Source organism: Apostichopus japonicus, chromosome 19 (assembly GCF_037975245.1).
Source record: "Apostichopus japonicus isolate 1M-3 chromosome 19, ASM3797524v1, whole genome shotgun sequence".
Lineage (NCBI taxonomy): Eukaryota > Metazoa > Echinodermata > Holothuroidea > Aspidochirotida > Stichopodidae > Apostichopus > Apostichopus japonicus.
Genome location: NC_092579.1, coordinates 22,877,546 through 22,904,347, shown reverse-complemented (window position 1 = coordinate 22,904,347; position 26,802 = coordinate 22,877,546). Strand labels below are relative to the sequence as shown.

At 36.3% G+C, this 26,802-nt stretch overlaps 1 protein-coding gene across 4 annotated transcripts in view; it reads left to right on the top strand.

Moving 5' to 3' along the window:
• The first annotated feature begins 3 nt into the window (after positions 1-3).
• The window catches only part of LOC139960240 (E3 ubiquitin-protein ligase TRAF7-like), a 46,076-nt gene continuing 19,277 nt past the window's right edge, over positions 4-26,802 (top strand). Inside the window, exons 1-11 of one of the 4 annotated variants that reach the window (XM_071958441.1) lie at positions 4-255; positions 7,445-7,571; positions 11,671-11,752; positions 12,757-12,848; positions 13,292-13,369; positions 15,373-15,474; positions 15,712-15,751; positions 16,605-16,788; positions 17,662-17,737; positions 19,177-19,263; positions 21,799-21,994. In XM_071958441.1, coding sequence (XP_071814542.1) covers positions 7,464-7,571; positions 11,671-11,752; positions 12,757-12,848; positions 13,292-13,369; positions 15,373-15,474; positions 15,712-15,751; positions 16,605-16,788; positions 17,662-17,737; positions 19,177-19,263; positions 21,799-21,994 — 1,045 coding nt within the window. In that variant the 5' untranslated portion in view covers positions 4-255; positions 7,445-7,463. Of the gene's footprint in view, positions 365-5,417; positions 6,118-7,444; positions 7,572-11,670; positions 11,753-12,756; positions 12,849-13,291; positions 13,370-15,372; positions 15,475-15,711; positions 15,752-16,604; positions 16,789-17,661; positions 17,738-19,176; positions 19,264-21,798; positions 21,995-26,802 lie in introns of those variants that run through there. The other 3 variants (XM_071958442.1, XM_071958439.1, XM_071958440.1) reach the window with 3 other exon arrangements.

Below are 26,802 nucleotides of genomic sequence, written 5' to 3'. Positions count from 1 at the left end.
CGTTAAATTCACAGAAATTCCTGTGATTGTTATGCACTAATGCAGTAGCTTGTGTATAATGAAATTGAGAGTACCGTTTTAGAACCCGGAACTACGACTTCTAAAAAAAGGATATGACATGTTGATAGCCGACCCAGCGTCAAGACAAATTGAATAACAAGATTAATGAATGACATTAGCACCTGTCTAACTTTGACATTCACTTGTCACTACAACCATTTCACCGTGTAGGCTGGTAATAACGAAGAAAGCGAGGTAGAGCTGCCGTTTAATGACATTTTTTTAAATTATGTCACCCTTGAAGTAACCCAGCCTTACAAATTGTACAGTTCGGAACTTATTCCGCTACGGTGCCTAGGCCAAAGTTAGTACTAAGTAACATAGGCCCCTATGTTAAGCATTAGCAATTGGGCAATTACTAGCCTAGGCGGTTAGACCTAATTTATCAATAAGTATTCTTGTTTTTCCCTAGCAATGACTAGGCCTTGGCCTTTATGTTTATTTCAATAAAGTTAGCTAATAGTCTATACTAGTCTGTTGTATAGAGTCAGACCTCACGTTTGTCCTTCTAATGTGCCTAGGCGAGGATCACAACTAGCCTATGCTACTCGGTCATGGTACATTAGAATTTAAGGGACAAACTAAAACGAATGACAGCGAATGACAATTGACTTTGTACAGGGTTAATTATCATTTGCGAATGACAGCGAATGACAATGAATGACAACGAAGGACAGTGTTGAGTGGAGATAGAATGATTAACGGAGTGGAGTAAATGCGGTTATTGGTTTTCTGCGCAAAAAATGATTTGAGGAAAATCACATGTTACGTGGTTGCAGGGTTTTGGTGTAATTTACGGATAGAAACCACAGGGAAAGTTTTTGTGTGAGAATGCGCTTGAGTGCTGTGCTTTTTACCCCTGTAGAATTATATAGAAAGATAACTGAAGCCGTTTCAAGATTATAGTATTGTTAGTTTCTAACAATTAATATCTGAAAAATGACGTTAAATTTACTTTTTTTAAATCAAACTTACAATTTCGCTTACTAGGCCTATAAGGTGCGTTTTTATCTTGTCCGTACTTTACGAGATCTAGATACCCACGAAGTCTGAACTTTGATATCCGGTTGAAGCAAAATTTTGTCTGTGCTGTCATTACTGTCATTCGTTTTAGTCAACGCAATTTTTTAGTGTGTACAACATATTGTCATTCGTTATGTGTAACGCAATTGTCATTCGTTTTAGTAACACCCGAATTTAACTTAGAGACTACACTAGGCCTAGTGCTTAAATAATGGAGTGACCAACTCTATTATCCTTTTGTGGTAGACTGCACAGTGAACACTTTTAGATGGCTCAGTTCACTAACAGAGTCACCTGCCAGTGTCAGTGAAGAACCAATTAATCTAGGTTATTTGTTAAAGATCCTAACAACAGCTCGCTCTGCTAGAAAAACATTAAATAATGGTGCTCGGTTTCAGTTATTCACCGCACACAGTACTTTCCGCTGATTACATTCCGCTGTAAACTTTCTCTTTGGGGAAAACAACTTTTTTTCCCCACTGACATGTACACTATATTTTTCCCCAGTTTTAGATTCAGGATGATGAAAATAATATGAGAAAGTATCGAAGAAAGTGGATAAGGATGGTTAGACTGAGTTTGTGTCAGGAAAGTTAGGGTGCTTTTAATTTACAGGAAGCATGGGTGAAATTTGTTTATCAAAGAATACAACAGGTTAATGAGAAAATATCACTAAAGATGCTCCTTAAAGGATGAACTTTCAAACGATGAATCGTAATTTGTTACAGCAGCTCACCTTTTTCACCTCACGCCATATCAAAAACTGCAACCAAATAAGCTTGGTGGCGCTGTTCAACTAAAATGAATTATCACCGCCACTTGTACTAAATCATCATTCCTCATCCGAACCTAAGCTATCCTAATAATATTCTAGTCTCTGAGCTAAGTTCTGTCCTGCTACAGTCAAATTCTATCTTCTCCATCCTACTTAATCATTTCAATATGCCTAATCATTCTGCTCCTCCAAAAAACGTTATTTTCTGCTGACAAAACGTTGTTTTCCGCTGACAAATTTGATGTACAGAAAGAACTGTTTTGTGTCAGCGGAAATTACCGTCTGCAGAGAATAATGGTACCCATGGTGCTTTAGGCATAGCTTAAAATGTGAACCATGAAATATAACCTAGCTTGTACAGTTATGAATGGAAATGGAAATAACTATGCAATATTGTTACTAGGATTTTTACAGTTGCATCCAGGAGACACAATGAAAACACATGAAAGCACATTTCAATACCTCTACAGGACCACACCATACTTAGCTATAATGACCCCTGACAACACATTGGCTTGTGTAGAACTGAAGCCCATAGTGATAGGTCTATAATATGCAGGAAAGAAAAATCAAAGGATGAAACATGTAACTGATATACAAAATGATGGTCAAATTCCGAAGCGGGATATTTTTCCGACGTAGACTAGTTACCATATATGCCAGCCTAGACATCATGTAATGCATACTACTGTATGTATGGTGCATACAAGTCCCTTACAATAGCGTCAGTGAAAATGTTATAGGCTATGAATACGCTGTGAAGTTGGAAATCATTGTAAAGTAAAACAGTGCCTAGAGAGAAAATGCAAGAACAAAAATACTGCACTTTTAACTGATTTTATTTGAACCGCTTTAATGTAGAAAATATTTCTTATAGATGGATTTATGAACAATTTCCTTAGCAATGCTCAATGTAGAGAGAACAAACTTACTGTGAAATGAAAAATCCTTTTCAGTATCAGAGATGTTAGCTTCCCACAAAATTCATAAATTGTCTCAACTCATAACATTTTGTGATCAAAAACAATTTGATCACAAATAACGTGGTATCATTAAAGACAATTCAACCACAACACCTACCACGACCGCTTTTTGCCGAAAAGTGTTGTCAACAAGGCCTAACTTTATGATATTTGAGTGCACACATATGATAGCCTATAGCACAGACTTTGCTATCTCTACACAGGGGAAAGTAACCCTACAAGTAATTGTTGTTTCACAACATAATTTGCATTCATTGATCACTACAGATGCAAGAATGTTTCCAGACAATTGGTAAGGGACTATCAGCCAATCAGATCAGGGGAAATTTGGAAAAGCATGATTGACTATATTTAGCATGAAAATCTCTGTCATGGAAATGTTGTTAACTCTGTACCTTGCAGTTGATTGTTATGATTTATTTGTATTCAAACAAATTCAATCACCTGTAGGATTGGAAGAAATTTTAGTTCTTGTGCATAGAAGTTGTAATTTTTTAGAAAATATTAATTATCTATTTTAGTAATTAATATGTACAGCTGATCTAATTAGGCAAACATTTCAAATGAGCCATGGTTAGACTTTCTACAATGTTGCAAACTTGCCTGCTATTTTGCCATCTCTCATCTTTGCAACTGTGAAAATCCAGTTGAGGGATCCACTAGATACTTGAGTGACTTACAGTCAGTGGCGGAGCTAGGGGTATTGGTCAGGGGGGTCGAGAATGGTCTGTAGGGGCGCTTTCGACACTATCTAAGCGGAACGCCACCACAGGTTGGCGCGGAGCATACAGACTTTTTTTTGAGTAAAGATACTCCCTAGATCGCCAGAAATTACCCTTTCCGGGCCTTGCTAATTTGCAGAAAAAGGAATAAATAGTTGTCATCGCCAACAAAATATGACAAATGTCAATAGGTAGATGAGAGCGAAATAAAAAAAGTCAATAATCGCGAATAAGTAAAAAGTGGTAAAAAGCTGAAAAGGGCGCCAGCAGTCCATTTGAGTCCGTCAGGGGGGACTTCCGCCCCCCCCCCCCCCGACTATATGGACGCTCCGCCACTGCTTACAGTGCTTTAATGTCATAATCAATAGCAAATATGTGAGAGTGTCAAATAATGGTCGCTGTTGTCCAAACTTCCCTTGTCTAAAGCATCTTACTTTCAAATTTGTAATTTAATAACTTTACACATTACGACATTTAATTGTATAGTTCTATATAATCGTTGTTAACATCAAACATTGAAAATCATGAATTTGAATCTTGTACTTTTGTAGGCCAGTCTTTGTTTACAAGATGCATTCTTCATTTCGGCCCAGTTTAAAGATGTTAGCATTTTGGGAAAACATGAATCAAACCTGCTAGCTGTCAGTTGTATGTCGTAGACTCATCTCTATTTTATTGAAAAAATGTGAGGAAAATAGAGACAGTTTCCTTTTTTGATAGAATTTTTTAATCCATCCCCTTGTTGCACCCCTGAGCCATCTCTATCTAACCCTATCTCGACCCCTTCAAGTCCACATTACAGCACCGCTTCATTTCCTCTGACGTTTCCATCGAGGTGGAAATCTTCATGATTTCGTACCCTGGGGGCAGTCCACGTTTCTTTTGAGGATCACCTTGATCGTAAATCCTTTAACATAATTAATGGGCATCCTGCCACTTTCGACTTGGTACTAATCATTACCGTGGCGACAAGCTGCTGAAGTTCTATTGTAATTTACGACTGATTGATGGACCCCTACGATGACCGCATGGATGCGATGGAAGGAAAAGGTTCATTCGTGTAAGAATGTGCTTCAGTTTATAATAAATAGGATCATTTGGTTTTCAAGTACCTGTGATAAACCAGTGACTGAAGTTTAGGTCGGATACACTGTAAGGTTTTTTTTTGATGAAGTTCTGTGACTTGATTTGTGTAATGTCATCAGACGGTCTTCGGCTCGTGACAAAACCACACTCACCCAAAAACAAATTTGGAAGCTACCTTGTGAATTTCTATTTGCTGATACCTGTGATTTACCATATAGTTGTAGGAATCTTCCATTGGTAACATCATAACATCCGGAAATTTTATCCTTTTTCTCTTTCACATGGAATGTTTATGAACGTGCGGAAACCAATACATACCATTTTGGTTGATTTTAAGGGTTATTAAAGAAAAATCAACTGCAAAGAAAAAAAGCGTTTTCTCTGCAGCTTGTTGTTAAATATTCCAAACCATTTGCTGGTAATGAACAGTGTACTGTTTAACTAGAAATGATAGGTCATTGACTGGATGTCTGAAAATATTGACACCTTTCTTGCTACGAGTCCTAAACAGGAAATTTGCCTCTGGCACCAATTAAGATCATTTCAAGTTTTCTCACAAGTTTCAGTCAATAGGAACGACATTCTTCTACTGGCTAGCAAGTGTAGACTAACATTGAATGTGCAAGGTTTTTATTCTTTTAAGTCTAGTTGAGGAACTAAAAAATTTCCTTTTTTCCTTTGAATGAGGATTTGTATATGTTTATTCCCCTCCCCCTCAAATTTAGAACTGAATTATTCTAGGAATCCTTTCATCCCTGTCCAACTACAGGCTGGTGATCGTTATTTTCAGAAATAATTTTTCGTCTCATATGTGGTACAGTAGTAGCTTCGGTTGTCTGTTAAGAAATTCTGTCGTCTTATGCTTGATCCGTCTAGAATCGGTGTCTGAAATGCTCCTGTTTTTACTGCTAACTTTCACACAGAATAACTGTATGTATCCAGGGACACACAATCTCAACAAGAAATCATAAATCTGAGTCTCAATGCACAGGTGGAATTTTCCTTCTTTCATTAGCATATAATTTGAATATTCTGACTGGATTAACCCTGTTGTCGTTCCAATGTTTTTCATTCTGTGGGATCTGCTCTTGAATGGTTTGGTTATACCTGTGATCGTGTGTAATCAATCGTATCGCTACCACGTTTACCTGAGGAGGAGAAGCGAACTGAGAAATACTTCAGACTATGACAAGATAGGTCAAAGGTCATGTGTCTTTATTAACCTAGGTCAAACAGTTCCCACCATGTCACTTCACATGTTGTGCTGTGTTTGCCTATCGTTACTGTTATTTGCAGTTGTTCGGTTCGTCATTAATTTGGAGAATAGAAAGCGTAAAGTAGCCGACAACGATCGTAGCGCCAGGAAGCACGGCTGCCCACGGAGTCACAGATACGCAGCCGCCATTCGCGACAATTTGGTAGAGAAAGGCTGGCCTGGATCGTTGCCAGCCAGGGCTAGGCTGACCTTGTAAGTAAGCCCGCACGGTTTGAGGAAGGAAGCGATATGGTTACTAAATTAATTAACATTAGCCAGACATTGCTAATCAACCGTGGCATGGTTGTGTTTGCCTCTTCCGTTCATGAAAGCTTTGCGACTTGTGACCGAAAACCTATTCCTTAAATCTGCGTTCTGCGTACGTTATTTCTTAAAATCTGGTGGTACGTACTGGACCATGAGAGAAAAGATAAAAGTACATTAAAAAGTTGGAAAGTACAATCTGTCATATTTTGCTAAAAGGGTTAAACTTCAAAGATTTACAAATTATTGAAAGAAATGAAAAGTAATGTTTAACATGTGTGTAATATGTACAAAATTCTTCTCTTTATTGGACTATGTGTATTTCGTATTTCGTAAATAGTCGTTTAACTGCGTAAACATTATTCAATGCTTGTAGAGTTTGCAAGATCTGTTTACTTTAAAAGTTGTTTCATGTATAATAGTGAAATGGCTGTCAATTCAACCTTGGAATATATATTTGCAAGTTTGCCAAAAAATGTTACAAATCTCTAGATATCACAGAAAGAACAAAATTTAAAAAAAAGAACCAGAAATAACAAGCAAAATTAAAACCCCAACAACAACTACCCAAGTTGGAACACAAGAAAATGTTTATGAATTGATGCTGCAGTGAATTCTTGCTTACAACTTGTAGACCTTGTTAGTTCAAATAGAATGTGCAAAATTATTCATCCACAGAGAAATACAATATTATCCTCACCAAAAAAAAGAATTGCTGCATTGGAGGAGTCATTGAACCCCATATTTACATTACAGTGATGGTTTAATAAAACATTCTAATTATATCAAATTTCAACGACAAACAACGACAAAATGAAACAAAAGATGATTGCCCACCTAATGTGATCTCTTTCCTGGAAAAATGGCAAATAATACATTTTCAAAGAACCTTATGTAGAAAAACAGGAAACATGATGATTAGATTGGGTCTTCGACTTTCAAAGTGAAATATTCGTTTGCTCTCTCCAGAGACAAAACGTGGATCTTTCTGCCACTGGATTCACATTCCTTTCCAGAGGTAGAGAAAGGATTTGGTCATCTATAGGGTAGTTCTGTATTTCCCTTAGAAATGTATTTGTTATTACATTAAACTGCCGTCATACCATAAAAATAGGCAACAAGCAACTTTTAACCTCACTAGTATCACCCTTCCGTGATATGTTGTCCCATTAGTCAGATACCTCAGATGTTGTTTTCTTCTATGTCACTGATTATCTTTAAAAATGTATCTAGAAAATTCGACATTTTAACCAAATTCGTTTTTCTCGCCTTTCAGTGCTTTCACCAATTTGCAAATGGACGGTGTACAGTCGATCTCTGAGAGTGGCAGCGACTTAGAGCCGGAGCTGCTCGCTGCAAGTCGAACCAGCTCTAGAAGTAACTCTCCCGCAGAGCCACTGAAGGTAAGAGTCTTTACAGCTCTATAATGATGTGTGTGTCAGTATGTGTACAGTATGTATGTGTGTTTATGTGTATGTAGATAGGTTATTAGGATGTACAGGTAAGTGTGGGTTTGTACATTATGAATGTGTGTGTACATGTGTGCATATGTATGCATGTATGTTTGACTGTGTATTCAGGGCAAAGTTTTAAGACAGTTTTGTGGTTGTCCCTTGCACATCAAGTTCTTCTCCTATGGTTGTACACACAGCAAATTTGGTGGCCTAAAAAAGTGAGGCAAATTAATGGAGAATGACCAGTATGTTACATGTACAGTTGTACACTACAGAAGAAACATGTATGTCGGTTTGGTGAATACAACACCAGCTTTCAGCCAATAAAACTCCCCTCTGGGTGGATGATAGGCCTACCACTACTTGTGTATGATTTCAGGAGGGCTAGATACCAATTTCAAAGTTACCTAAATTTCGGGGTATTAAGTTTCAAAGCAATCTGACTTTGATGTAAACAACTGGTCCTCCACAGGACGATCTGCATAGCTGATTTAGGTTGTCTGGCCGTTTAACATATCTGTCCTTGGTATTTATCTTAATCTTTTTCTACCCTCAATACTCTCTCAGCATTGCAAATTTTCTATGTCCAGGCAGGTGAGGTAAAGTTAACTTGCCTCGACTTATTTGAATTGAGCATGTATGCTATCATTGTAACTACAGATTTAGCTGCATATTTTGTTAGTAAATCCGTTCTAATTCCTTTCTTAAAAATGTCAGCAGTAATAGTTGGCAATTTATACGAATGAAGAAAACTTAACAGTTTAAATATACGCTGTCGTATAATATACTGTGCTACTGGGTCACTCTTTCACCTCCTGGAAAAGCAACCAAATTGCTGCAAACCTTATTTGTACAGAATCCGTTGAAATGCTGTGGTCTAGAACCCTAACTCAGCAAGTTATTTTAAGCTGTTGATCACAATTTCTAACGTGCTGTGCTGACCAAAGTTGGTGACACATGAAAAGCTCTTTTGATGTTGTTCCAAAGAGTCACCAGTTGCATTGACAGTCTGTCAAAATACAGTGAACTGTAATTCTTTTGCATTTCCTTCATGGAATGTAGCCCTCTCCTTGATGATTGTATCAAATTTTGACCATGGTCGCTGTAAATTTATTCAACAGTGCAACCAAAACTGCATCTGCTATGGAATTTACAGTAGGTTACCATAGATGTAAGGGCTTATATTCTGTCATTGCCCCCCAAAGGCTGTTCAGTAATTCTCTAATTTTTTCGCTTTCCTTTCATGGAATGTAGCCATCTCTTTGGTGGTTGTGTCTAATTTTGACCATGGTCGTCGTAAATTTATATGTTTAAATGTACAGTGCAACCAAAACTGCATCTCCTATGGTATTCAGGTTGCCATAGATACAGTAAAGGCTTAGGTTCTGTCATTGCCCCCCAAAGGCTGTTCAGTAATTCTCTAATTTTTTCGCTTTCCTTTCATGGAATGTAGCCCTCTCTTTGGTGATTGTATCAAATTTTGACCATGGTCGTCGTAAATTTATATGTTTAAATGTACAGTGCAACCAAAACTACATGTCCTATTGTATTCAGGTTGCCATAGATACAGTAAAGGCTTAGTTCTGTCATTACCCCCCAAATGCTGACTTCATCAAGTTCCCCCCCCCCCCTCATTCTTTTTCAATAAGCTGTTGGTAAAGTTGAATAATTTTGATAGACTGTTTCCCTTGATAGCAATTTTAACCTAGATTCCAGATATCCACTGTTGAAAGTTCAGTGAAAACTTAATCCCTGTGGGCTTACGTAGATGAAGTGTGATTTTCATGTAGGTCACATACATGTTCATGGCTTTGTATGAAAAACGAGATTGCGATGATAGAAAACTTTTACATCATTTGTAGACTTAAAAGTTTGAAGTACTTCGGTTATGTACAGGGAATCAAAAGGGTTCACTTCTTTATGCAAAAAAGTTTCAAATCTTACACTTTTGCTTAAGAAAACTTGTGAAAGTGTCAAGGAATTCTATGAAATGTGTTTCCAAGCTTATGGTAGCTAATTTGTACTTGATTCTTACCAATTTCTAGCAAATTTTACCAAAATCTACAGGGTATTGTTCAAAAATATTCCTTAACAATTGCTTCAAAAAAGAGACAACCTCCTTCACACTGAATTGTTTTGCCGCAAATGAAATTAATGACCTAGTATGTAATTAAAGACCTCATATGATTGTGCAGTTTTTTGTTGCCTGCAGACTATCGTTTGATATCTGTAGTATTATTATCATATAAAAAGGGAGTGGACATTTCTGGCATTATATGAAATAATACTTGACAAGCTAAAGCTAAATTAACTCCATTGCTATGCATATTTATATCTGCAATTTTCATGTACACGTATAGGAAAGATAGTACCTCAAAAAATTATTCAACCAAAGATATACGTTTCCCAAAAGAGCACACTGAAACTATTGTCTAAAATATAAACTTTGCCATTGTCTGCAAGAATAGAAGTCGTGCGACGTTAAAATTTTAAAGCCTCTCGACCTGATTTTTGGAAACTTTTGTGCTAAAATGTGTCACTGTATTGTTATCTTTAACTCATTTTAGCACCTCTAAACTGAACTGTGCCCCAGTTTTCTTTTGGGATCAAACTGCCTATATGAATGCTTGCAGGTCTCATTGTCGGGTTCAAAGCACTTGCGGTTGGACGATGAATCGACAATAATTAACGTGTCAGTCAGTGAACATTTCAGTCAAGAGTAGGATTAAGAGGATTTCACGGCAGGTAGTAGAAGCAAACAAACAAACGGAGGGGGGGGGGTGGGGGGCAAGGACGGGAAACGGCGGAAATGTAGACACCGCAGTAGGTAACATCTCTCTTGAAATCCTCAGCAATCTCCATCATTGAGGGAATCAAGTACAGATTAAACATTTATGTCATCAGCCTTAAAATTTAATGTTGCCAAGGATTAAAATTTGCTGACTTAATTGCACATGATATGCAAATTTTTACAGACCCTCGTGGTTTAAGAGAAATGAGGTTATTTCCCCTCCTGGGGAGGAAATTCAAAGCAGGTGAGTTCCAGGACCTTCTGCAGTGGCGACTGGCACGCATCTAGTGGTAATTGCATAGTTTATCCTTCGTGTTATGGTACTTAGCAATGTAATGCAACAGTTCAGAATAACAGACACACAATGTATCTCCATCATTGGGGATATCATGTACAGGTCAAAAATGTCATCAGCAGCCTTAAAATTTAATATTGCCAAGGATTAAACTTTGCTAGCTTAATTGCATAGGATATAAATTTTATGGACCCTAGTGATTTCAAAGAATGAGTTAATTTCCCTTCATGCAACATTCCAGGAAAAGAGACACAAAAGGTATATATATCCATCATTGTGGGAATCATGTACAGATTAAACAATATCTCATCAGCCGTAAAATTTAATGTTGCCAAGCATGAATATTTGCTGACTTAATTGCACATGACATGGTAATTGCATTTAACAAGGTAATTTTCCCTACCAGGGAGGAAATTCAAAGAAGGTGAGTGCCAGGACATTCTGCTGACTCGACTGAAATTGCATGTACATAGCATCTAATCGTACATGCATACAGTAGTTTATTCTTCATCATGTTACAGTCACTACTTATGCAATATTCCAGACAAAAAAATGTGACACAATTTGGTTTACATAAGACTTTGCATGAATAAAGTATATATATATATATGTATGTATGTATATATATATATATATATATATATTACTGTGAGGAACTTTATGTTATCAATTTCATTCTTTTTGTTCAAATGTCAACTTTAGTAGCTTCCTTTACAGGGCCTACTAAAGAGGATGTAGAGGTCAAGGGCAAAAAAGTTTGATCGATTTACAGAAAACATACCTCAGAAATCCATCGATTTTTTTTGTGTTCAAATTTGTGTCTTTTAATTCTATATATATCCATTTTATTAAATTAAATCATACAATAGGTATATGTATGTATCATATATCCTGCTTATAATTTCTTGTTGTGAAATTTACTAAGTAAATTCTCACTTCTTATTTTCGTGTTACTCTTTCAGTCTGGTTACCAGTACAGTGGAAATTATCCAACAGCCTCCACCATATCTAGCCCATTCCCACTCAGTCTTCCTATGAGCAATGGTAAGTACCGTACACATTAAAAATATAATTAATAAAAAAATTAGTAAATTTAAAAAATAATCAAAATAAAAAACATGGGAAGAAGTTGGCGTTTTTGTAATACCTGAAGTTTTAGTAAGTATCACAATTTTCGCATTCGATAATCCCCTGGACTTTCATCGAGTATTTAGGGAACACCAAACTTTGGTTGTCGAATAAGATTTATTATTCCAATAGAATGCGTGCCTGAATTCTTTCTGCTGTAAATACCATTGGTCCCCCTTGAATATTTCAATTGCTACCATATGTTACATCTGCCAATACATTTTAGTTGTCCCGGACCGCCAGAAACTCCAAATATCTTATTATTATCATTATTATTGTTATATAGTATTAAAACTGCAAATATGCAGTACTATTGTAACATAATGTGCAAAATTTCAGCATTTACAACATGATATAACCCTCTTTGTAACAACATCATCGGGTTTTTTTTAGGGGGGGGTTAGCGGGGTCCAATTATATTCCTTAGGACTGGGGGCTTTGGATTCCTTGTCAAAAGCAAACAAATCTATGCAACAGTGGTGATGTATGTGTGCGTGTGTGTGTGTGACACCTGGGCTTGTAGTGAGTTTGTTTAAGGGTCCCCTATTGTTTTCTATGGATCTGAAGGGTCTTTTGAAGTCAAGAATTGTCCGAAAATTCTGGAAACCGTATAAACACATTTGACTCTTAAAGTAGAAGTATGAATGAATTTGATGTACAGTAGGTCTGCATTAGTTCAAGAACCTGGCTAATCACTTGGAGCCAATAATGGTCAGCATGTGAAAATCTTTTGTGCAGTGTTATTGTTGAATATGTTTGAATAAAATGTGATAAGGAATCACTAAGCCCTTTGGCTTCTGGTTCAAAAGGTTTCCAAGCATCGGAAGGTTCGACGAGTGGAAAGCTTGATGGTATTATTCAATCACTTTATAATTAAAAGCAACATTTATTTGATACAAATTTTGTTTTAAATTTTACAGGCACAACAGACCATAACAGTCTTGCGGTTTCAAGTTCACCGACAAACAAGCGAACCCCAACACCAAGTATATTTGATAACCTGGACCAAACAGTGAGTGTCAAATTTCCATGGTGGGGGGGTGGGAGGGGAATGGGGGGGGTGGTAGAAGAAAGTACAAATGTTTATGCATAATACAATTCTAAACTGGAATATTGCTATATGTTGAAGAACCTTATAATTGTGAATATTTAGTGAAAGGTTTGAAACATGAATAGTCGAGTAAGAAGCTGAGGGGGGGGGGGGGGGTTGTGTATGGAGGAGTAGCACAGGGTTAGACTTGATCCTGTAACTTAAGGTGTTTGAGAATCTAGGGTAGAGGATAGCCATTCAAAAAATAATCAGATTAATATTTCTATTTTAATAATTAAGATTTCTAGTGTAATAAATACTCTCATACATTATTTTTTTTTTTAGTAGTAAGCTTAGCCGGCAGTTAAACGCATAACTTGATTTTTGCTTGTTTTCATTGCTTCTCATTGGATGACCCTTTCTAGCCAATGAGCTGTGCTCAGACAGCTATTAAGGGTATTACCTGTCAGGAAGCCTCTACTGCCCCCACTTCTCCAACCAAGGTATTAATTACTGCTCCGTTTTCCTCCCCCCTCTGATGGTTTGCATTATTAAATGTCTTGCATCTTGTGGTTTATGGACTGCATACTTTTCTTTGTTTATTGTTAACCTTTTGTGTTTTTTTTTATTGTTTAATTCTTTTCAAGTCAATAAATGTAATTGTTTTTTTCCGTACAGTACATTTCCGTTCACCCTTCATGTTTGGTACAGTGTTTTGAATTCATTCATCGCATCCCTGTCATGTGACCTCCTTCGATACTCAGTCAGCCCGGTCGCTCCATATTTCCCTACAAGCACCTTATTTGCCTGTTCCCCTCCCCCCACACTCCCCCCTCACATACCCTCCCCCAATGAAAAAAACCAAGCACAGCCTTTCAACCTGTGGTGCAAATAAATTAAGTTTATTTACTAAACTGCAGTGCACTGCTTAAAGGAAGTGACAATTCTTTGCTGATAAAGGCATCTAGTCTATTCTGTAGTGGAATGTACCCAGCACTTCCTTGGTGCTGATGCTTAAGATTGGTAAAATGATGTGCCACTTTATCACACATTGTGAACAGTTTTGATCCTTTGAAAGTTTTTTAATGTACCATTAAAACTTGTTAGGTATTACCAACCCTGTGAAGGGAATCACCTCCATGGTGTTACCATGGAGACCATCTATATTACAGTACCTTATTTTTTTAGTGCAAGTTCCCAATTCTAAAGAGCAGACAGTAGATTCCAGTAGATTTCTTGAAAACCAAACTACATTACCACAGACCATTTATCCTGCCTGTTAAAATCACCTGCAACCATTTTCCTTTTCCTTATCACCATCCTGCCTCCCCTACACCCAATTCTCATATCTATGCACTTTTTTTTGCATTCTTGTCCAAACCTGAATTTTAACAATTCCGTACATTCCCAACAACCGTGTGTTCTAGTTCTTTGTAGTGTTCTTGCAAATGTGTCCAAATTTCGTTTCTACTAACTGTGATTTTTTGTTCACAACTGAAGTAATTTTTGACTTCCGTTTCCTATCAGTTGGTTGCAAAATTAATCGTCAAAAATATGAATCTGAGGTCTGAAACAAGTCTCACATATAACTGTCGTTGGCCTATGTTTAGGATCGTATGCTCGGTGGGGACTACGACTCACTGTGACTGGGTTTCGGTGCGTCGAAAATGAGTGGGCCTTTTTGTCTTACGATTTATAGCGATATCGTTTCTTAGCATGAACAAAAATTACCATATATGGATCACGGAAAACCAAAAATTGACAAAACCCTAGTTCCCTGAAGCTTTATTAAATTATCTCTTCTTACTTTGCACTTTTCTGATCCATCCTGTCATCCCTGATCCTCCCATCCGTATGATTTACATATTCATATTTGCATATGTACGGTACTGAATGCTGAATGCTAATTATCTTACCATCACATAGAGCAGCTCTTTGAGTTTGGTCGGAAAGTTTTCCAAACATATGAGTATTTCTTGGCCTAAAATTGCAATCAAACAAACTAAGACTTCCTTCTTGATATATTTGACAATATATGAATGTAATCAATGAATTTGATTAAATCCTCAATATTTTGCCGGCCTGGCACTTTTCATAGCAGTATGCCAAAAATATGTCAAAGCAGATTGCATAATTTCCCAAAAAATTATTCTTGCTTCACTTCTTGGCTTTAGTCACTTATGAGTTAAGCACACTTATGAGTTATATTGTGACCAGATCTTGCTATGGACTAGGATGAAAATACCTTTGAATATCAACTCAGAAAGCTGCTCTGAAGCTTACCATTTATATTTTTTATAATATTTTTGTTTTATGATATTTTTTATTTATATATTTTTATTTATTCTTCTGTTTTCTTCTGACTTTCTTTCATTAGTTTTTTGTTTCTTTCTTCAGTTCATTAAGTTTTGTAATTATCATCCTGTTTGTACCCTAAACAGTCATAAAATATATTTGTTAACCATTTTAACTTATTTCTTTTTTTCCTTTTTTTTTGTCCCGACAGCCTCAAAATGACATTCTCGTATTTATAGATGAACCAAACAGCAAATTGTACTGCCTCCTGTGCAAGAAAATATTCCGAGATCCGGTCATAACGCAGTGTGGGGTAAATTTCTAATCGTTTGTTGTTTTACGTTACGAATGCTCTCAAAATGCCATGACAATTGCATAACAAAGTGATGAACAGATGCATAGCCAGAACCTATATTTAATAATTGAACACTTATATTCTTTTCTTATTATTATTCTTTCTTAATTGCTTTCTTTTATCTCTTAATGATTTGGTATCAATCAATTCCTAGTATTGTTAATGCTCCTATGTTTTGTTTTTTCCCCTTTCCAGCATACCTATTGTAACCATTGTGCTACTTCAAGGCATTTCGGTAAGTACTGTTGTTAAAGCTATGAAACTCAATATTGGTCAGGACAATTTTTTTTTTCATCGGTCGTCCGATCGTCAGAGACGACCAAATTTCTGTTTGGACAACCAAAATCAGCTTTTGCTGCTCTTCTGGCCGAAGACGAGTTGCTTACATCAAATTCAGGTTGCTTTGTAACCAAATACACTCAAATAGGTAACTGAGGAATTAGCACTGCTGGCTGTAACTTTGGAGACACTGAAATAATATTAAATAATATATAAATAGTGGTAGGCATTTGATCCACCCAAAGAGAAGTTTAACTGGACTGAAGCTGGTATTCTATTCACCAAACCCACACCATCTCCTATAGTGTACAGGGCCCATTTTTAAGAACCTTTTAGAAATGAAAGCACTTGGACTTTATAAATGGTGCCCCCTGCGCGAGAGCCATACGTAAGTTATACCAAAATGTATCAATTTAGGCTTGTGGGTGAGTATGGTAACGTTAGGCTACACAGGCCTAGTCTATCTATATATATGATCGATGAGCCTCCGAAGGTGAAGCATTATATTCTCCAAAAGTAAAAGTGCTGATAGAAATGTCTTAAAAGCAGTAATGATTGGTATTAATTTTAATTCGGTTCTGTAATGTATCTAACTATATCTGTTTGCCCAAAGTCGTCCTAATTCTGTGTTATTTTATGAAAGTGTTTATAGCAAATTTAGTTAATTTCACATTCACAACTTTCATGACATTATCTTCAAAAAATGCATTGCAAGTCATTTTTGACTGCATACTATAATCGAAAGAAAAAAAATCGGAATCGTCCTTATTCACGTATGTGTTTCTTTTGCTCATTTTCTTACCCGATAGACAAGTGTCCAGTGGACAACTTGAAACTTTCGGTCATGGTCAAAAATATCGCTGTCAGTGAACAGGTTGGGGAGTTGCTAATACATTGCAGGTACGGCTGCAAACTGCTGGAGAACGGAGAGAAGGACAAGTATGAAGTGGATCCAGAAGGCTGCCCGTTCACATTCCCATTGAAAGATCGCAGGTGAAGAAAATCATCGTTGGTTTTGGCGTTTTCGTCTTCTTTTTTAACGTAAAAGACAATTTGTTTACACATGTGAAAGATTGCTTTATCAACGCATGCTTTGACAGCGTCAAAACGATAGACACAGGATTAAATTTGAGGAGTTATTTGAACAATTGCAGAACTCTTTACACAAAGGAAATCAAAATCCATGAAAGGGTGAATTTTATATGTAAAATGAAGTCAACTTTTTGGAAGGCATTTGAAATTTTGATCCCAACAAAGCCAAAACCAGGGTAATCTTTGATCTCAGTGAAGGAAGTACTAATTAATCAAGACTGATTGATGTCCCTTGTCTCCACATATTAAAACTCATAGGTTGGGTTTGGTTTAAGAATTGTTGTTTACGGGATGCAGACAGCTTTACCACAAAGAAGAAACACTGATAAAATAAAATATTTTGTTTTGCGTAAAAATATCAAAGTTTTTGACTCCATTTTGGTATCTGACTGGATCAAATGTTTTGAAAACTAAATTGATTAATGATGTAAAAACATTATTAGCCTAGCTTTGCATAGGGCCCACTACTGTCATGGGGGGGGGGGGAGTGAGAAGGCATTAGTAAATCATGGAAATGAATAATAAGGGAATAATTTTGATAGTATTTTCCAAGTTTGTGTAGCATTTTCAAAGGCTCTGGATTTGTTCTTTCATTGAATATACTAAAGACTCTGTGTACAAAACTGCTATACATCTTTACACTTGTACAGAGAACTTGATCATATTGTACAGCATTTTGCAAATTATTCCCTGATAAACAAATGGAAAAAGATGATTTCTTTTAGAAGATGAAACAATTTTGATATCATCTCTGTTTTGGTTTCTGTCTTGTAGCGAGCATGAGAACCAGTGTGGATACGCTATTGTACATTGCCTGAACAATCCAGATTGCCCTCCTGTACTTAAAATGGTAAGTCCTATAAATCATTCATCTTTTACACTAAAAGTTAGCAAACTGCTTATCCACTAGAGAGCCTATGTAATAGAATGTGTAAAGGTCCATCCCTTGTCTACTAATCCCCTTACATGTATCTCATGGTGTTCACCGTGCTCATTAACCTGTCTGTATTCTGTGCGTGTTTTTGTCCCTTCTGTTACTGTTACTTGTCATTTAGCCTCTGAAGAAGATCCTGCTAGGATCGAAATGTCAGGCCAACTTACCTTTACACATCTTTTATACTAGTTAATATTGCACCTTAGACATGGTATATACTTGGTATATAATTAAAGCTGCTGAGTGATTAGTATTGTTACGTTGGGGTGCTTCGGCTCAATTATTTCAGAGCTCAATTATTTCGTAGGTAGAATAGCAGATAAAGAGAAACTCCAGACATATAGATAAAATTGTAGAATATAAACTTTATTTCTTCTGAGATAATATTGTTGCCTGAGTGCAGATCCAGAATAGTGTATCCAAACTACACTCTCTGAAGTCTGCAATGCGAGTCTCTTTTCATTCTAAAAAAACTACAGTATTTAAGTCATTACAACTTCCTGTGAAGGGCAATAACCTCTCTGTGACATAGACTGTTGGTCACAAACTCTTTTTCTTATAATTACTAAGGCACATAGGAGAGGGCTATGACTAACCCCAGTTTTATACACATGAGATGCAACAGGTTGTCATCTGTGGTCAAGGCATGAGGATTTCATGGAATTCAGATAAAGGGGGCTTGTAGGACTATGATATGAGTGAGGGGTGAATAAACTCAGGAACAGGAAGTAAGTAGTTACTCTTAAGACAAAGAGGCATGAAAGCACAAGCTTAAAGTGATAGGATGGGGATATAACAACAAACTTCATTACAGTAATTAACTGTAGCCATAAAAGAAATAGGAAAACTAGCTTTTCTTGTAAATGATGAGAATGTGGAGGTGACAGTTTTAAGAAAAGACCAAAACGAAATAAAACAATTTTTCAAGCTTGAGGGCAATCATTTGGAAACATGGATCATGTTTATTTGCAAAACAAAACTTTACTATTTGGTGGATTAAGTTTTATGGTAACTGGTGTTACCATGGTTACAGTAAAGTGGGTCAGAGTGTGCAGATTTATTGGCCTTAGTCATAGTAAAACATGTTTGGTATTATTGTTATAATACTAACTTGAAATAATTGAAGACTTTCTCATTTATTCTAGTACTCACCTTTAGTTAGGGTTGCCATATTTCTCACTTTCGGTATTGTAACACTCACTTTCAGTATTTTAACACTCACGTTTGGTATTTTGAAACTCACTTTTGGTATTTTAACACTCACTTTCGGTATTTTGAAACTCACTTTGAGTATTTTAACACTTTCGGTATTATTAACACTCACTTTCAGATTTGTATCTCTCACTTTCTTTCAGAATTTGGATGAACATCTCAAGTACTGTAACTTATGTAAATGTGAACACCAACGTTATGGCTGCCGATTTGTTGGAACCAAGGAACAGGTCAGTTTCAATAAGTTCAGCATCAGCTCAGGTCTTTAGTATTGCTTCCAAATTTAGTGATTTTAAAAGATGTGAAAACTTTCACAAGTATTCTCAGGGAGGTTCTGAACTCTTCAAATTATTATTGGTTTTGGGGGATGGATAAAATTAATTTGACAAATTGTTCCAGAGAGGGGAAAAGCCTTTTAGATTCTTGGTGTGCAAATGGATCATTAATTTGAAACATGAGTGACCAGTATTTGACTATCTAGCATATTTGGGAACTATATATTACTATAAATAACTATATATAAATTACACAACCTATATTATGTTCTTATGAGATCGGTGTGTTTGGGTCCACTCATTTAAGCAATGATATGCTACGTTATAGCTACGTTACAACATACATCTGTACAACCAAACTGTGTGCACTCAGCTGGTAAAATCTGGTCTAATATAATTGCAATAGACTGCTTATGCTGTAAAGTGTTACATGCATATACGGCTAGGCCTGGTACACCCCCCATGAAGAGTCGTTAGGGCTCACTAAGGTTAAATTGTAAAATAACAGGCGTTCTTCAGGCAATTAATCTGTTTTCTACTGGAATAACAGAGGATGCTACATTGTAAATCAAATAGCCAATTTATATGTTTAGCAATGTAACAAACAATCAGTACACCAACAAGGTTACAAAAGAGAATCTTGTCTGTCCCAAATTGTAAGTTGTAAGTAAAGACATCTGCTCTAAAAACATGAATCGTTCAGGCAAATGTAAAACATACAAACTGTAAGGCATCTAATGGATGTCATGTAATAAATTCATATTTAACACAGCTCTTCACATGAATGTGGTCCGGGGAAGGGGGAGGTGGGACTGGCAATCGTTTCCCTGCAAAAGACAACAAGGTCTAGAAACTTTTGCCCCACCCTATTAGTCAGTCACTCACAGTACAGTTGCCACTCCTAGCTCAGTTCAGGAATTGCAGAAGTATCACAAAGGCATCTAAAAATGTGAGCAATTTATTGTCTCGAAATTACTGTTGGGAATATTATTATCAAATCAAATATTGTAAAAAGATCACTTAGATTTAAAAGGTTAAATGGAAAGGGTCAACTTTGTGTATCATGAAGGAATACATATGAGGAGGGAAGATAGCGGAATTTGACCTAATTTTACCTTCTTATTGAAAGGACAAGAAGAGGAAATAAAAACACAGAAAAGAACAGAAACACTGTTTTGCCTTCGTTGGTGATTGTGTGTTTCTTTTGTTTTCACAACAGTGCAGAGCGCTTTTTTGTTTATAAAAAAATATTCTTGTCTCATCATAATTTCACTCAGCTTTCTTTTGTGGTTTGCAATTGTTTCCTTATTGTTTATCAAGCATTTAATTTTAGGTCGTGTCTGATGATAATTTCAGTCAGTGCTCTTTTGTTTTCCTATTGTTTCCTATTGTTTTACAAGTGTTCACTTTTAGATCATGTCTGATCATTATTTCAGTCAGTACTCTACTTGTTTTTCCTATTGTTTTTACTGTTTTCTTATTGTTTGTCTAGCATTTACGTTTAGATCGTGTCTGATCATAAATTTAATCAGTGCGCTTTTGTTTCGGTATTGTTAGACAAGCGTTCACTTTTAGATCACTTCTGATCATAATTTCAGTCAGTGCTCTTTGTTTTTCCTATTGTTTTCCTATTGTTAGACAAGTGTTCACTTTTAGATCATTTCTGATCATAATTTCAGTCAGTGCTCTTTGTTTTTTCTATTGTTAGACAAGTGTTCACTTTTAGATCGTGTCTCATCATAATTTCAATCCAGTGCTCTTTTGTTATTCCTATTGTTTTCCTATTGTTTGTCAAGCATTCACATTTAGATCATGTCTGATCATAATTTCAGTCAGCAGTCTTTTGTTTTTCCTATTGTTTTCCAATTGTTTGACAAGCATTCACTTTAAGATCCATGTCTGATCATAATTTCAGTCAGTACTCTTTTTGTTTTCCTATTGTTTTATATTGTTTTTCCTATTGTTTGACAAGCATTCACATTTAGATCATGTCTGATCATAATTTAAGTCAGTACTCTTTTGTTTTTCCTATTGTTTTCCTATTGTTTGTCAAGCATTCACATTTAGATCATGTCTGATCATAATTTCAGTCAGCAGTCTTTTGTTTTTCCTATTGTTTTCCAATTGTTTGACAAGCATTCACTTTTAGATCCATTTCTGATCATAATTTCAGTCAGTACTCTTTTTGTTTTCCTATTGTTTTATATTGTTTTTGCTATTGTTTGACAAGCATTCACATTTAGATCATGTCTGATCATAATTTAAGTCAGTACTCTTTTGTTTTTCCTATTGTTTGACAAGTGTTTACTTTTTGATCATGTCTGATCATAATTTAAATCAAAATAAAATAAAACTGTTAGCAAACTGCTTATCCACTAAAGAGCCTGTGTAGGAGAATGTGTAAAAGTAAGTTGGCCTGACGTTTAAATCAGCAGTCTGTTGTTTTTCTTTGTATTGTATTCTACAGTTCTGTCTATCATTCACCTGTAGGTATCTGAACATTTGGCATCAGGCTCATGTGCTTACGAGGGCATTAAAGAATTCTTGCAGTCCGCCGAAGACAGAATCCACCATCTTCAATTAACTGTCAGCAAGAAGGATGATGAAATCAATTTCCTCAGGTCAATGCTGGGCAAAATGTCCGAAAGAGTCGACTCTTTAGAGAAATCCATGGAGAGGAAACTAGGTGAGTCGTTAACCAAAGGATAACACTTTTCAGCTAAAAGTTCATCAGTAGTGACCTAGAAATATTAAACTCAAAAAAAGGACTCAAATGTCATTCTGGTGAGAAAGATTTGACTCTTTAGAGAAACACATGAAGGGGAAACTGGCTGAGTCGGCACCCAAAGGACAAAAATTTAATTCAGATGTTTCAGAAATACTCTGCAAAATGGTATTGTCTTAAACAGGTGTGCAAAAATAATTGACTCACAGGAGAAAATCCCTGAAGAGGGAAACAGGTGAGTGTTGTTGGGGCAAATGACAAGATTCATTTAAAGGGAACCAGTTATGTCCCAAAATTCCACTGGAAAGATCACAGCCCAGAGATGACCTGTTGAAGAGATATCTATGGACAGGAGAGGTTAGTCATTGGTGAAAGAAGAAAAAAAAAAATTCGCTGAGACATCATACATTAAATACTGATATATTTAACAACAATTCTTCTATGGATAAATAAGTTGTAGTTTTTACACTAATTTGCTGTCATGCAGTACAAGTCACTGTTGTACATGTAAATTATGTAAATTAATACGTTAATTGAACAGTATTTCAAAATCTACAAACTCAAACTTTTCTAACAATAAGTGCCAGCGAAATGTGACTTGTGTTCTCAATAACCAAAAGATGTGGAGTTTCTGTGTGTTCATGTAGAAATTTAATTGAATTGTTGCTTCTCTCTAAGGAAATCAAATGATTGTATTTGAAAGTTGGTATGGTTTGAAAATGGTTCCTTGGTCCATACATGATTTCATTATACAGCCCATTTCCAACTGGTTTTATTGTAGACTTTTTTATGATATCTTTTTTATTATTTTCATCTTTAATGAGGGTAGTCCTTCTCAGTGCAGAAGCACTGCTTTCCAGAGGAGCCCTCTGGTCATATTGTTGATTTCATCAAGTTGGGCCTGAGGCCAGACAGTGATAATTTGCTCTTTCCTTTTACGAGCCGATCAAAGCAGCCCTTTTTATTCAAACGCATAACAGGCAGCCCTGTCAGTAACGGCTACAGCGACAATCATCTTGTTGTACCAGATCGACGAACTAACTCACGAAACGTGTCAAAACATTTAAAGCCTCTTTCATCATACATTGAGGTTGTGTACTTTAGGAAGGGACACAGCACAAGTAAAGGAGTATTAGTAAACAAGTGTAACCTCACTTAAGTCTAAAAAAAACGGTTTCCTTTGTTGAGATTATGAGCTTCATAGAACTTTGAAGTGCTTGCTGGTAAGGAAGGACAGTTGATTAATTTTTTCATCAGTATTCCACTTCCTGTTGCACACATGAGGAGATGGAAATCTTGATTAATCAGTTCCATCTTCATTTCTTTTTGTCTTGCTGTCATTGCAAAGCTTTTTGTCAGCTTTGATGTATAAACTCACTAACTCATGGAAATAGTAAAAGTGTTAAAATTTTGTGTAGCAGTTTGGAAGTCTCGGAATTCTTGAAAGTTATCGTTTCCGAGTAAAAAAAACTGTAATGCATATTTGGAGTCATATAGCAACTTGACCAATTTTTAAAAAGCATTTTGCGATACAATACGGGATAAATTATTCCGGGCTGTAACTGCAGACATTTTCATTTTTTTTGTCTGCCCATTCTCTCTTTAGTTTGTTTCCCCTGTCCTGTTAGTAGTATCCGTTTTAATTATTACAAAAATAGGGGAAGGCGTAAATCACTCAGAATGCACCGTCCATTCGAACACTCAGTTTTTTCAAATAGTGTCTGGACGCTGGCGAGTTGTAAACACTGCTGCCGCCTAAATTTTAGGTGCCAAATAGGTTCATTCATTGAGACACTCCTGTCCAAATAATAAATCTTGTGTGAACTACTGCGACTTCTGGTGCTCTTGTTTTAGCATGTTTAGTTTCAAGTTTTTTGTCTGTCCATATTCTTGTTATAGTCAGTTATATCTTCCTGTTATTAGTATCCGTTTTAATAGTCTTGAGTCTGTCAAAAGTTTACTAGCACAGTTAAAACCTTGATTTTTACTCTTATTTAAAGTTACCCTTTACTTCAATACAGAACTTTTTCTTTTTCTTTTTTTTTTCTAATTTTTTTTTTTTTCCCCCTTCCATCTTTTTAAATTAAATGTAATTTCGTGTGGACAGTCGAGTATTGCTACCAACTCCAGCGAGCAGGAAACGAGCTGTTACCTTTGTCAACTTTGTTTTAACGTTTGCTTGGGATTCTCTCTAAGTAATTAAATCCCATTAAGCGCCCTCCATCTAATTTCCTGTCTCCACCCAAAAGTTGGCCCCAATACAGCCATGACGCACGGCTCACTGCGTCGATTCAGAGGGAGTAGATACGCACAAAGGGCTTGGGGGAAAAGTCAAAAAAGGCTATAATTAATTTGACACCATAGTAGTAGTTGGGTGATCCCTCTTCTGAGTCACTGACATTACCTCGGCCAAACCCCAGCGAAAAAAAATTCACAGACTCATCCGTCTTAATCACACGCTGAGAAAAAGTACAAATTTAATTACCTTGGGTGGGGTTGGCTCACAGACGGCACACTGCTGATAGCGTATGAATCAGGGACAATTGTCTGACTTCGGCGATCGGGGAAAGTCGTTTGAAATATTTCTTATACAGACCTCTCACGACTAAAAGCCACAAAAAAATGGGGAAAGGTGAGTGGAAATTTTTTTTGTAAAGTGGTTTTGTAGTTTTCTTGTGCACAAGAACATCTTTTTGTTGAACATTCAAAAAAAAATTATGGCGAAATTGGTGGAGTTTTGTCTGAAATTTATCTTATCGTCATAAGGAAGCAAAAACAAGGTTTTCTGTAAAACTCATGTTGTATCTTGTTCTAGGGATGATCTGGAATGTCTTTAAGAGCCTCTTTGTAGGTACATTTGTAAAAGTGTATTTGATTATTAAGAAAGAATCTGTACCCAAAATTTGCAGAGTTCTTTAACTTCTTTATCTTGGCTTGAGTTTTTCACTGATCTTTACTTTGATATTACATGAATGCATGGAGTATACAGTATATATGTAAACTTGTTATTAGCACCAACAAAGACAGCATAGATTTACCTCGTTTGTGTCCTATCTGTAATAGCAGACTGTGTCATGTATGTGTGATGTATTAAAGCCTTAGCAGGAGAAAATAAGTGCTTTGGCACAACATACCTGAACTGTTTCAAGACAGAATTATTGTCCTAAAAAGTCACAAATTGCCCAAAAATTTTTGTAAAGTGATTTTGTAGTTTTCTTGCACAAGAACATTTTTGCTGCACGTTAAAAAAAAATTATGGCGAAATTGGTTGAGTTTTGTCTGAAACAGGAGAAAATAAGTGCATTGACACAACATACCTGACCTGTATCAAGACATAAGTGTGTTGGCAGACCAGTTCTAAAAATTCACAAATTGCCAAAAACAAATTGTGCTTAAAAAAGTCTACTGGTTTAAAATCAAGTCTTCACAGGCACTTTCCACATGTATCAGTAACAGTATAGTGTACTGGCTTATAAGAGCAGTCCTATAATATTTGCTGATAATATCCTATAATATTTGCTGATAATATACAGTAATGAGGGGATCATGTTAGGCAAAGAAATAATTGCCAATTTTTTTTGGAGTGATGATTGTTAACCAGCTTGTCATGTGTTATGTTGTTAATTTCTACTGTCAGAGAAGTATTAGTGCCTTTGTCTTCGACTGGCAATTGGGACGAAATCCACTACTGGCCTTTTGCCAGTATGTAGCACAGATTTTGAATCATGCAGACAGGCTGTTGAAACAGAATATTATACAATCAAAGAAACAGAGAGATTGTATCTCCCAGAATGCACTGGGAGACTCTTGTAACAGGTTCAATAGTCAATTGGAATAAAATGTTTGGGTAATTTGTGTTTTTACTGTCAGACACTTTTAAACTTTTCTTTTTGAATTGGAATAATGTTATATACTATTATCAGAGAAACCAAAGTGAATGTCCTTTGATTTCCCAAAACGTAGCCTGAGACTGCTTCAAGTGTACAGGTACATGTCTGTATTATGGTCATGAACAGCCAATCAGAATCAACCACTTGGGTACATAATCCTGTATGGTCATTAACATCCAATCAGAATCAACCACTTGGGTACATAATCCTGTATGGTCATTAACAGCCAATCAGAATCAAACATTTGGGTACATAATGCTGTGTTTTGTTTTACTCTATGAGCACTTAACATGTTAGCCAGAAAGGCTTTTCATTTGAATCGGAATATTTTACTGAATATGAGAAACCAGGTGAGTACAGTATCTTGTAATCATCCAAAATGTCATAATGGTTATTCAACCAATGACAAATCAGATATTTGGATATCAAACTACTCTTTGTTTATGCCTGACTGTGTGACTAATGAGTCTTAATATGCTGGCTTACAAGCTTTTTTTCTCCTAACATCTGACTTTGGTAAACAGCGATGGCATTATAAGGCTACAAACACCTATTAACCGTATATGACAGAGATCGTTTGTGAAGAACAACTACCTCCCACTACCCCACCCTCCCCCACCCCCCGAGACAGCTAAGGAAAATATTGCTCCTGTTGGGAGGTATGATCCTAGTTTAAAGTCAGCTCATGGAGCAGTCATTTTGTGATGCCATTGTCTGTCTGTGATGCCATGCAGTCTGTGATATCTCCTAAATAGAATCTGATTTTCTTAGCTGTTTGGGGAAAGTTTCTTATGACAGTTATCTCAATCACATAGACTAATAATGGGTTTGTGTCTCCTGGCTGGGATGATGTGAGATGTGGGGGGGAGGAGTTCATGA